We start from the raw sequence: 13,461 nt of genomic DNA, 5'->3' as shown, positions 1-13,461 counted from the left end.
CTGGAAAAAGAGGTGTAATAAAGTATCCAAGCCTATTAAGTAATTTTTTTTTATTTAATAATTTTTATTTTAACAGAGATCAGATAGTCAATGATTTATGAATAATAATTTGCTCACCTGTTAAATGCAAACATTATTTGTGTTTTTAACAAAGTTAGTTGAAAGTTATTTTGCCAAATACATGAACATGTTTTTTTTTTCGCTGTTATGACATTAATATTTCTAATAAAAATATAATTTGCCTAGTAAAAAGTCACTTTTCTGTTGCACATATTTTACTTCTGTATTGCTTGTAAAAAAAAAAAAAAAAAAAAAAAAAAAAATCAAATAATTGGATGTGGGAAAATTGTAATGGCTATTTTTATTACCGTTCCATTTTTCACAGTGATCATATAATATGAAATATTAATTGAAATGAATTCTGTCTTGAAAAAAATGCTACGTATATAGTGAAAATTCTGCTAATTCAAAAGAGTTTATGTTTACAGTAAGCCATAGCTCATATATATTGTTTTCTGGCCTTTTAGTGGCTAAAATGTACTGTTTTTATCTTCTGCAATATAATGTATAAGGCAAAGCCATCTCGCAGAGCCCAATTTGGCAGGAATTATTTGGAAATGGAAAGCATTCTATCACCTTGTGATAAAATCTAATCACTTGCTTCAGCGACAAGACTGATATCAGCACAGCGACAGGCGCTGACGGGGGAAAATCTCCGACAGACAGGTCTGGATTTCACACAGTCTCCTGCTCTTTTAACAGTGCTGTTACAAATTTCAATAATTTAATATTTCTGGAAGCTAACTTTTTGTGACATGATTCATTTTCCTATCGCCTGAGGCAAATGCAAGTCAAATTGGAAATAAAACTTAAAAACTCTGTGTCGCACACCGCTACCATGATAAATGTGGTTGGAGACGCCTGACAGTTTTTGTAGCAAGGGGACAATGAAAGATGTGTTTTTATTTGTTAATTCTTTATTTTTAATTGTATATACTTGTTTTCACTTTCCCTGTGCCCCTCTATTAACTCATTAGAAAGTGGTGGCTTCAGTCAGTCATTTAGGAGCAATGGGTGCTCTGGGCAATTCTGATGCAAAATTCTAAAGATGTAACAATCAGAGGAAGCATTCAGTTAGTTTCCATGGTAACTGCACATCTTTTTAAAACTTTTCCTGAATTGTTCGCCTACGGTTGCCTTCTGCTCTGACTATGGTCCTCTGCAATTAATGCAGTTAATGGTATTTTTTGTCTGAAATGCAGGTAATTAAGACAGTTCTTCGCTGGATTCTAACCCTGAGATCTGTGTTAATAAATACAAGTAATTGTGCCTTTACACTGCATATATTAAACCCGTGGGATGTATTTAGTCAATGGAATGGAATGTTTTTACAATTTTAGTATTTGCTAAACAATTGCTAGGCAGCTGACAACTCAATACAACCAATCACCCAATTAGACAATAGATATTGTAGTGGTATAGTGCTCTAGAACAGCAGGTAGCTAAAACTAAAGTATCCCCTATGTTCCAGGGGTCAATTGAAAACTGAAATGTTGGTTGCTCGGGTATGCCATTTCCTAGACTGGCTCTCTTAGGCCTGAATTCTTGATAGAAGGGGACTCTAAGATCCTAGAAATGTAAATGGTCAGGTACTTTGTGGATGTAACATTGACATCTCATGAATGTAGTGTCTATTTATTAAGCAGGTTTCCAGGTGGATAATAAAGAAAGAATGGGAATAGAAGATAATGATAGGTGAGGGTGCTAAAGCTATGGCCGCCCAAGAGAGTAGATCCTGTCCTGTAAAATAAACTGGACCATTATGGAAAATGGTGAGATGATTTGGTGAGCATGGAATCATGGGTGTATCACACTTGTGATGAATTGAGGGAAATGGCATTGCATTGAGATGATGTATTGAGGGAAATGTTCATGTGTGGGACAGGGCTTCGTGTGATGATGAAAGAGAGAAATATATGTTGTTAGAAACAGAACCTGTATGAGCTGTATATTTACCAAAAGGGACAGATCGGGAAACTGTACTTGCACTACGGTTCTTTAACTAAGAGAAACAGTGTCTGCAAGATGGATAATGATAATTTTAATGTAGGAGAAAGTTATAAATGCTGCATGCTTTATAACCTGACTTCAGACCAAATTAGAATAGCCATTTCAGATTTCTGACTGTGCCCAGGTCTGGTCAGATTATTTCCCAGCATTGTTGTATCACCTTTGAAGGGACACTGTAGGCACTATAGCCAATTAATCTCATTGTTTTGGTTATTGTTCTAGAGCGCTGTCCCTTCTTTCCGCATTAAAAGATTTAGTTTAAAACTTTATATGGTTCTTTGACCTCCAATGGTCCAGCCTCGTCTGCAAGGTGCCGCTAAAGCAGAGATGACAAACTTCCTTCTAGCCATACTGATTCATACTAACAATAGGAGCTGTTATAGGCAAAACGTAGTCATTTGACACTCTCAGTCAATCACAGCTCCCGATTGCTGCTCCCTTAACTCCAACAACACAAAGGAGAAGGGTTGCCATTCTCCGTGACGCTCTATCTCTGCCATTCTCTATGACGTTCTATCTCAGCTATTTTATATGACGTTCTATCTCAGCCATTCTCCATGACGCTCTATCTCGGCCATTCTCCGTGACGCTCTCTCAGCCATTCTCCATGATGCTCTATCTCAGCCATTCTCCATGACGCTCTATCTCAGCCAATCCCCATGACGCTCTGTCTCAGCTATTCTCCATGACGCTCTATCTCAGCCATTCTCCATGACACTCTGTCTCAGCCATTTTCTATAATGCTCTATCTCAGCCATTCTCCGTGATGCTCTATCTCAGCCATTCTCCATGATGCTCTATCTCAGCCAATCCCCATGATGCTCTGTCTCAGCCATTCTCCATGATGCTCTGTCTCAGCTATTCTCCATGACGCTCTGTCTCAGCTATTCTCCATGACGCTCTGTCTCAGCCATTCTCCATGATGCTCTATCTCAGCCAATCCCCATGATGCTCTGTCTCAGCTATTCTCCATGACGCTCTATCTCAGCCATTCTCCATGACACTCTGTCTCAGCCATTTTCTATAATGATCAATCTCAGCCATTCTCCATGATGCTCTATCTCAGCCAATCCCCATGATGCTCTGTCTCAGCTATTCTCCATGACGCTTTGTCTCAGCTATTCTCCATGACGCTCTGTCTCAGCTATTCTCCATGACGCTCTGTCTCAGTCATTCTCCATGATGCTCTATCTCAGCCATTCTCTATAACGCTCTATCTCAGTCATTCTCTGTGACGCTCTATCTCAGCCATTCTCCATGAAGCTCTATCTCAGCCATTCTCTATGACGTTCTATCTCAGCCATTTTCTATGACGTTCTATCTCAGCCATTTTATATTACGTTCTATCTCAGCCATTCTCCATGACGCTCTATCTCAGCCATTCTCCATGACGCTCTATCTCAGCCATTCTCCGTGACGCTCTATCTCAGCCATTCTCAATGACGCTCTATCTCATCCATTCAACATGACGCTCTCTCAGCCATTCTCCATGACGCTCTGTCTCAGCCATTCCCCATGATACCCTCTCAGCCATTCCCCATGACGCTCTCTCAGCCATTCTCCATTATGCTCTATCTCAGCTATTCCCCATGACGCTCTGTCTCAGCTATTCCCCATGACGCTCTCTCAGCCATTCTCCATGACGCTCTGTCAGCCATTCTCCTTGACGCTATGTCTCAGCCATTCTCCATGATGCTCTGTCTCAGCCATTCCCCATGACGCTCTGTCTCAGCCATTCCCCATGACGCTCTCTCTGCCAATCTCCATGATGCTCTATCTCAGCCATTCTCCATGACGCTCTGTCTCAGCTATTCCCCATGACGTTCTCTCAGCCATTCTCCATGACGCTCTGTCTCAGCCATTCCCCATGACGCTCTGTCTCAGCCATTCCCCATGACGCTCTGTCTCAGCCATTCCCCATGACGCTCTCTCAGCCATTCTTCATGACGCTCTGTCTCAGCCATTCCCCATGACGCTCTCACAGCCATTCTCCATGACGCTCTGTCTCAGCCATTCCCCATGACGCTCTCTCAGCCATTCTTCATGACGCTCTGTCTCAGCCATTCCCCATGACGCTCTCACAGCCATGCTCTATCTCAGTCATTTTCCATGATGCTTTTATCTCTGCCTTTCTCCATGAATCTGTATCTCAGCCATTCTCCATGATGCTCTATCTCAGCCATTCTCCATGATGCTCTGTCTCAGCCATTCCCCATGACGCTCTATCTCAGTCATTCTCCATGATGCTCTATCTCAGTCATTTTCCATGATGCTTTTATCTCTGCCATTCTCCATGAATCTGTATCTCAGCCATTCTCTATGAAGTTCTATCTCAGCCATCCCCTATGACGTTCTCTCACAGCCTCGCTCTATCATTCTCTATGCCAGATACGATAATAAAAAGTGAAATATATACAGTATATATTTTTATATACATTATAAGATACATTTCTCCAACACACTTCCTATTTCAGAATAATCTTACCAATCTCAAGCTCCCATGTTTAGACTGTCCTTGAGTCCTTACACAGCAATCTGTCCAGATTCCATTTACCTTGAAATTCTTATGTAATGTTCTGTCAATCTATTAGGAACACATTATTTTTCCCCACACCTTGTTGGTTCTTTTTCTTTAATCTTTAAATACTGATAAATATAGAGCTGTGTTATTCTTTAACAGCTTGTGGGATTTTTTTATTTTAATGAGTATTGGCATAGACATTAACAATGATCGATATTCTGCAGAAGGTCTGGAAATGATGGTATCAGACTTAAACATGCAATAAATTGTGAAACATATATAGATGGAAACATATTTATTTCGAACCATACACACAATATGCTCACTTCATCTCCAGCCAACGTATTTTTGTATTGTTTGTATTGTTTGATGCTGTACATCACGTATCTTAAACCACTCCATCACTCAGAGATTGCTGAACTACAACTCCCATGATTATCTGGCCATTTACTGCTTTTAAAGAAGTTGGGAGTTGTAGGCCAGCAAGATATGGGGGGGGGGGGGGGGTCTTTTTTTATTTTTTTTATTTTTTTTATTTCTTTATTTTTGGTGCAAATAAGATTAACAGACATTCCTGTGGTGCCACGACAGCAGGCACAGGTGAAGTGATGCTTACAAAGTCGTGGTAATATACAGTTGCACATTTTTTTTTTTTTTTATGAAATAGGATAACATGTTAAGGAAACAGACTAAAAACATAAGCTTATTTCACAAGGTCCGCATAATAACAGTGAGTTGGATCATAAAGATCTGTGCTTATAAAGGTCGTAGTTAAATTCTCGGTAAAAGTAATCAGGTCGCCGCAGTGTGCATACTGACACCAGCTTTAGACTCAACAGAACGTACAACATATAGCATGAGTATATAAGGCAATATAGTATAACGATTAGGCACAGATATAACATGAATGGCCATAGTGCTGCACGTGTTATAGACAATAAGCATTTCTCGTGAACCATTAGCATAACGATTAGGTAAAAATAATGTACAAGATAGCAGTAAAGTAGTGATATATACGTAGCTTTTTGAGGAAATAATCATACTAGAGCCCTTGCTTATACCCACATGCTGTGTCTCCCCGTGGCTGCTAAGGAATACAGGGAGAGAGCAGGCCATATAAGTCTAGGTAAGATATAAGAAATGCACGTTTTAAATTATACAATACGATAATTTCAAGAGAAATCTCAGGCTAGGCATGCTAAGATTAGTAGCGGCAGAACTAACAGTGTGAAGTGAGTAATTAAAACATGCAGATTCAGCTATGTATTCACACTCCGTTGTAAAAATAGGATAAAAAATAAAAAATGAGAGAACAAGAAACAAACATGGAATGAGCAGTGAGTGATCTGTCCCGATGTTCAGCCCATACCCTTTGGGGGTAGGATGTGATCATGCTTACGATCACCGATTCGGGACACCTGGCCCTTGTGCGAGATTCCCAGTCCCGGTAGTACACGTGAGTGAGGGCCTGCTATGGGCATCAACCCGTCGGTAGCCTGTCTGAAAGTCACGGGTACCTGCCGGTAGGTTCCATTGGTGAGTCTCCCCTCTGTACCCTGTGCTTGCTTGTATGCATCTCTCAGGTAGGGGATTAGGTTCTTGCCGGTTCCCATATGTTGCTGCACTTTGATTGCTTGATTATGTCCCTTTACTCCGCTGTCTCTGTTGAAGAGGTCGGCTCTCACGGTGCCCCGTGGAGTGTGCAGCCGCACGGTCTCCCTGGTTGCAGGTAAGCCCAGTAGCATGTTTGAGGGGGAGGTGGAGGCCGTGGAATGAGTTCGGAGGAGGCCTGAAGTGCGTAGCCGGAGCCCCTTTATTAATGCCGATTCCCTTCGCAGGGTTTGATGTTGAGCCCAGAGGGTCTCCTTTGCCCGCCAGGGTTGTGCATTAGGGTGTTCAGGGTGGCTCTTCCGGCGGTGCTCCGAGTGTAGCAAGGTCCGACGTTTAAGTTTGTGGGCCCGCCGGGAGCTCCGTCTAGGTTGTCGCCGGCTGCCGGCCCTGAGGGAGAGTGGGCATCCGCGGTGGGGTTTCATCGGCAGTACCTTCGGTGGGCTCAAGGCCCTTCTGCGTGCCTCCGCTAGACGCTCCCTAGCCGCCACTTTCTCCCAGAATGCGGCCATTATAGCATCCAGCCTGGACTGAAGGTCGGTTCTTTCCTCATTTAGTGCGCACATGGCGACGGCCATTTTGCAGGACTGTGCGTCATCTCTCTGCTCATATGCTGCTTTCTCTAGATTCTGTGCCCGAGTGTGTACCCTTAGAGTTTGGCCGGGATAACCCCCTCCGGTCCGGGGGGGGGGACAGGGTGCTTGCGGGTCTGTTTCTTCGGTACATCGATTGGGGGAGCGGCCGCCTCTCCCCGTTTTCGTCGCTTGCAGGCCCCAGCTAGCCATATTAGGTTCCCGGTCACCGAGACGCTCGGGAGAGGTGTCAGACTAGTCACCAGGTCTTCCTGGATGCAGGTAACGAATCCCGGTTCTGTTTGTGACACGGTTTTAGCACTTTTTCGGCAATAATCGGTGGTTTACTCGGGAGCTCTGCTTTCAGGCGTCTGCTCTGCTTGCTGGCTTAGCCCCGCCCCCCGGGGGGGTCATTTTTTGAGATCCCTGCTGTATATTTATAAAATATCATACCTCCCGCTCCCACCGGTCCCTATTAAGGAGGGACAATCCCTATTGTGGGCCCAAATTCCTCTGTCCCTCTATTCTATCCTAACCCCCCTTTTCTAGGAGCTCCATATTGTTGGTGTGTCTGAGGGTATAGCAGAGCAATAATACTCCCAGTAATGTGTCTTTAATCTACAATAAATGTGTTTAGAAATCAGTCTGTGTAAATAAGATACATTGCTCTTGTTCTAACATACAGTCGCTCCCCTGACCACACTCCAACTACATCCCTAAACTTAAAGGGACACTCTAGTCACTACAGCTTAATGTAATGGTCCTGGTGTCGGTAGCATGTACCTGCAGCGTTAGCACTGTAAACGCTGTTTTTTCAGAAAAATGGCAGTGTTTACATTTGGTGCCCAGGAACACCTGTAGTGGCAGTCACTCAGACGCTGCATGTTTGATTCAATGCCTCTCTTTGAGGAGATGCTGGTTGGCACGTGCGCAATAGCCTTTCTATGTTTTCCTATAGGACTGGTGATCTCAGCCATGACAAGAACTGCGCATTATGGGCGCAAAGGGAAGTAAAATCACCTTTTTAATGCACAGAGAGGGGGTGGTCACCTTAACAGCCACGTCAGCACTATAGTGTAAGGAATACATGTTTGTATTCCTAATCAGGGCCGGCGCGTCCATAAGGTGGCACACGTGTTCCTGACACTATAGGGATACTTTAAAGTCTCCGCCTTTATCCAATTGAAGCGTTGGGAGGTATGCAATAAGCATATTCTCTCCTGTCAGTTTAATATTTTTGTGTTGTTTAATATTGTTCACTGTACATACGATATGCACTTACTTGCTTGCAAAATTATTTATTTTTCTTATATTGTTTTATCAATAGACACTGTACAGATATCCTTTGCTGCATTATATTTGTCATCGTGATCATAGGATACATTGCACTAGGAATAGTAGGTAAGTGTCTATTCCCTCCCCTTATCTATCCTGTGTATTCTCTATACTCCTGTTTCCAGGTATTAATCAGTCTGGGTGTTATCCTCAAACCAGCAAGAGATTTGTTGATTTGTTTATTTCCTCAATGGAAGTGTAATAATAATAATAATAAAATAACTGAAGAGAATGTCTAAATTATTATTGATATATAGATTAAAATGCTGTCATGTTTTGTGAGCACGCTATAAAATATTGCAAAGTTTTTTGTACTTGTGAATCTGACACCATAGCTGAAATGTGCAGAATAGAAGGCGAGATACGTTGCCTGTTAAATTATTAAATTGTGATGGTAAAAAAACAAGACGCAGTTTAATGTTGCAATATATTTTCTTTGCAATTATATTATTTTCTTGTCCCCGTGTCTATTTTAATAATTGTTGATGGAAATATTGCAAATAGTATTGCAGTTGTGAATGGTAGAAACAACAAACAGAGACCCTTCCTTAGTTTGGTAAAGAATATTATCCCTAAGAAACACTACACCTATTGCTCTGGGGTTGGTGTGACAATATATAAAAACGTTTATAATATAAAACTTTACTTCTTTACTTTCACCAGTTAGTATCTTGAAGCTAATCACTTATTGCATAGTATAGTTTATACAACTCTTCATTTATACAATGTTACAAAATTATTCTAGCCCATTATTATGTCAATACACATATCTTCAGGAAACGTGTTATAAGTGTCTCTAATTGCTGCCCAACCACTGTTCTGTCCTATCAGCTCACTTTATATTCATTGCAATCTCTAAAAAAATGGTGTAGATTCAGACTGCAACCAGCTCAATTTCAAAGATTTTAGGCTACACAGGTGAAGATGCTTTATGCCCCCACTCTCCTCGCACTCTTCTACCCCATGATTGTCAGTCTCTCACATAGGTATCATGAGCTTGTTGCCCTGTACCTAGGATGTTTACGTGAGAGCTGCACAATCGTGAGTTTCACACCCAAAAGACTTTTAATGTGGCTGTCGGCACAACATTTGAGAAACACCCACTACTCCCTTCACAAAAATCAAACAATACACACACACACACATTCTGTTGCACACATACATACACATCCTCAGAGAAACATAGACACATAAATACGCACACCCATAAATACACATTTGCACACATACACACACATGAACATTCTTACACACACACACACACATATAGATTCTCATAAACCCACCTAAACATTCTCACACACACAGTCTCACAAACGAACAAATTACTTTTTATCCTCCCTACCTCAACCATGGGGACCTGGAGTGGATCCTCTTCCTAAAGGCTAGTATGGTCTGCCAGGATCACCGTGCTCTGTCTGAACAGCTCCCTTGCGCACCTCGCAGTGACATTACGCGGCATGTGAGAGAACTGTGCAGCCAGTGCACAGTGTGACCACAGCTCCCTCGCTACCACCCCCGTTTTCCCCCTAGACCTGGTACATTTTAGTAAGGTAACCACCTGTAGGTGCCCACTTTGCCTTAGTGAAAGCTCAGAAAGCACCCTGGGTCCCTTAGACTCACGCCAGCCCTGAACGCAATAGTAAAGTGACATTTATCACTGAAAGCCACGTGAAATAAAAAATAAGCAATGTTTACTCAACATAAGGTGCTGTTTAAAGTACCCCTTAATGCGTATATTTACTGGTGATCTTGCCAGCACAGTTCCAAAGGTTTCTTTGTCACCCACATATTTTGTAGAAGTCAAGTCTGTTACGGTTACATAGCTCTAAATTGCTCTAACTCTGCCAAACCCATATTCACAGATGCTGTGTTTTGCATGAATGCTTTAGTAAATTGCACACAGCTTGGCAGTTGGGTTGTGAGCATATTGTGAGTGGATCTGGTGGGGGAGAAGATAGTGAATTCTGAATGCGATCGGATATGGAATCTTTTTAGTGCCTTTTAAATGGACAGACCAAGCAGCAATATCCCTTTATCGTAATGAAATGATTTTGTGGCACAGATGCTGCACCTGCAGCCGCGCAAATGAAAATCGTGCGAGAGACATAAAAAGTTTACATTTTGCAGTTTCCACGTCTTTAGTGTCCGTCACTCAGGTAGGGCGACTTCCAGATTTGAAAGATGTTTCACTTCACGACAGAAATTGCATCTAAAATTTTAACGGAACACTTCAAACACCAAAACCACGACTGCACACAGCAGTAGTTATGGTGCCCTCACATTGTAAATAGTAAAGCAATTTTAGAACAATTTGACTATTTACCTGGGGTCTACCGAGCACTGCTCCCTGCCTTCTCACAGTCAGAGGTGAGAACCGTTAGTTCCTGCATGGAGCTTCCATTAGCTCTCCTGAGCTAAGCCCTGCAGTGCATGCAAAGCTCATTGGCTGAGAGCATCAGCTGATCACTCTCAGACAATAAACTAAGCCCTGCTCTGCCATGCCTACCTCAGAGCTGAAAGCTTCTGGCCGAGAGGAGACAGGAAGTGGCGCATGAATGGCCCAAGATAAGAAGTCAAACCATTACTAAATAATTTGACTACTTACATTGAGGTTGCCAGGGATCACCCCTTCATTTACATATATGGACCCCCATTTGCATCCATCCATTTGGTGACATAATACAGAGAGTAAATTTGTGGAACGGTCACCATTTACAGCAACCATGAAGTAAATATTATTTGCCTTACAAAGTATAATAAAATAAATAAATGGCTTGTCACTTGCAAAACAATAGACTGTTGCCACGTTATATTATTTACTGAAATTAGAATGCAAATTTCGAAGCTAAAGGCATTAACGAGAGGTGAGGACAGTGCCTGGTGACAATAGTAAATGTCACTAATACATCACACACGATGCGGGTTAATATATATTGCAAGTAACTACATGATTTGCAAAGTACCAAGCTTAAAATGGACAATAAAGCAGGTCGTTTCCCAGTAAGCAACGGACCTTGTCACATAAAATCCAAAGATTCTATCGCCAGCAATTTGTGATTGACATTATTCTCTGCATTACCTTGGAGCTGCTTGAAAAGCCACAGCAGGGCTACAACACAAATCAGTCCTAGAAAAATCTATCCGGCTCCTTCTAATTAAATTACATGTGAGTGTTGAAAAACAATTAATATTACGCCATGGAGAGGTCTGTTGTTTCACTCCTGGTCAACTGGTTAAAGGGCAACTGTAAACTCCCATGGCACAGATTAAACCTAATCCCAGATCTAGACTGTGCTGTTGAATACTTTCAATCTGAACACCTTCAAATTTGGAATTTGCATGCCCCGCTGCGTAAGGTGAGAGTAAAAGGGACACATATGAATTGGATCACAGCTGACCTCATCCAAATGTACCAGTTTAGGGATTCTTTGTGGTCAAAGTTCAAGCATACTGGCTACATGATCACTCTACATATAGACAATGGCGAAATATATGCACAAAACAAACAAAATTGGCCATATTTCTGTGAAAATCTGAACAATAACCTATCAAACCCTAGAAACTTTTGGAAAGTCATAAATCAATTACTAGCTCCCCAATCCACTCCCAACCCTCCAATGTCAAAGTGGATAACCAAACCCTGCAACTACCCTTATACGTAGCAAATGCCTTTAACAATTATTTTGTCGGTTGCTCCACTGCCCTGATTGCCAAGCTAATAAATGACACACATCCTGAAAAGACAAATGTGGATCAGGCCCCACTAAATTTGCAAAGGCCCAATATAGACAAGTTCATTTTTAGACCTGTACCTATTAGTGTCATTAGAAAAACACCTTAATAATCTAAAAATTAAAAACCAGTCCGGACCTGATCAAATCCCAGCAATGCTGTTGAAGCTCAGTGCGCCGGCAATTGCTAAACCCGTCGCAACCCTAATTAATAATCCTTGGTGTCTCGTTACATACCAAACTTTGGAAGACTGCGAGAGTAGTGCCTATCCATAAAAGTGGTGACACTACTTTGGTTTCTAACTATCGCCCAATATCATCGGTATCGGTATTGTCAAAAATCTTAGAAAAATGTGTCCATAAGCAACTTTGTGAGTATTACCAACAATCAGACTATCTGATCCCTGATCAAACGGGCTTTTGCTAGAATCACTCCACTACAACTACCCTATTAAAAGTTTGCAATGACATCCAAACTGGCATGGAACAAGGAGACCTAACTGGAGCTATTTTCCTTGATTTTGCAAAGGCCATTGACACAGTAGACCACAACATTCTACTGCACAAACTCAAAAACTCAGGTATTGGTGATTGTTCGCTAACCTGGTTTCAATCGTATGTATCGGACCGCTCGCAATATGTGTCCATTTCTGACAGCGACTCCCTCCCTCTCCCAATCACGTGTGGTGTTCCCCAAGGTTCCATTCTTGGCCCCCTACTATTTAGATTATTTATAAATGATCTGCCTAATGTCTGCAAATCCTCAAATGTACACATGTACGCAGACGACAAAGTAATCTATGCGAGCAAATCCAATCTACCGCAGCTTGAGGCTGTGCTCCAAGACCAGTTTACAGAGGTAGAAAAGTGGATCGCAAAAAACAAACTCTTCCTAAATACTGACAAAACTGTCACAATGATCTTTGGAACAGTACCTAAATTACACAAATTACACAATTTCCACCTATCCATCAAAACAAATTCAAATAGCACACTGAACGCAGTCCACTCTTTCAAATACTTGGGTATGTTGTTAGACCCCAATCTATCTTTTGGCCTCCACATAGAAAAACTTGCATCTAAACTTTATCCAAAACTAGGTGCCCTGTACAGAAACAAATCTTGCCTAAGTTCTACAGTAAAGGAAAAGATTGTACAGCAAATGCTGATACCAATTATTGATTATGGGGATGTAGTATCTGCACTGCAATCCCACATTAATAAACTCAATAATTGTATAACTTGACGATTTGTGCTACAATGTAATTACAGGACCCACTATTGTAACATGCTAAAATAACTAAACTGGCTGTCGCTGGAATCCAGACGCACCCTTCATCTTCCAGCCTTGTGTTTAAGAGCTTTTCTGGGAAACTCCCGCCCTACCTGAGCAAAATGCTCTCCTCGGCAGTTCCCACCTCCTATAACCTCCGATCCGGTACCAGCCCTTTATTTAGTCTACCTCAATACAAAAAGAAAGCAGCCCGATCCTCCTTCTCCTACAGAGCACCGCAATTGTGGAACGACCTCCCGCACAATTTAAAATGTTCCCCAAGCCTAAAGTCCTTTAAGAGATCCCTCTCTACATACCTCAAAACAGAATGCACCTGTCATGGTTGAT

At 41.9% G+C, this 13,461-nt stretch overlaps 1 protein-coding gene across 6 annotated transcripts in view; it reads left to right on the top strand.

The window, feature by feature from the left end:
- Window positions 1-13,461, top strand: part of SLC44A5 (solute carrier family 44 member 5) — a 150,007-nt gene that overhangs the window by 93,040 nt on the left and 43,506 nt on the right. For all 6 annotated transcript variants that reach the window (XM_063427938.1, XM_063427937.1, XM_063427935.1 and 3 more), the window contains exon 3: window positions 8,099-8,172. In XM_063427938.1, the coding sequence (XP_063284008.1) occupies window positions 8,099-8,172 (74 nt within the window). The remainder of the gene's footprint in view (window positions 1-8,098; window positions 8,173-13,461) is intronic.

Source organism: Pelobates fuscus, chromosome 7 (genome assembly GCF_036172605.1).
Source record: "Pelobates fuscus isolate aPelFus1 chromosome 7, aPelFus1.pri, whole genome shotgun sequence".
Lineage (NCBI taxonomy): Eukaryota > Metazoa > Chordata > Amphibia > Anura > Pelobatidae > Pelobates > Pelobates fuscus.
This window is presented reverse-complemented; position numbering and strand designations above follow the sequence as displayed.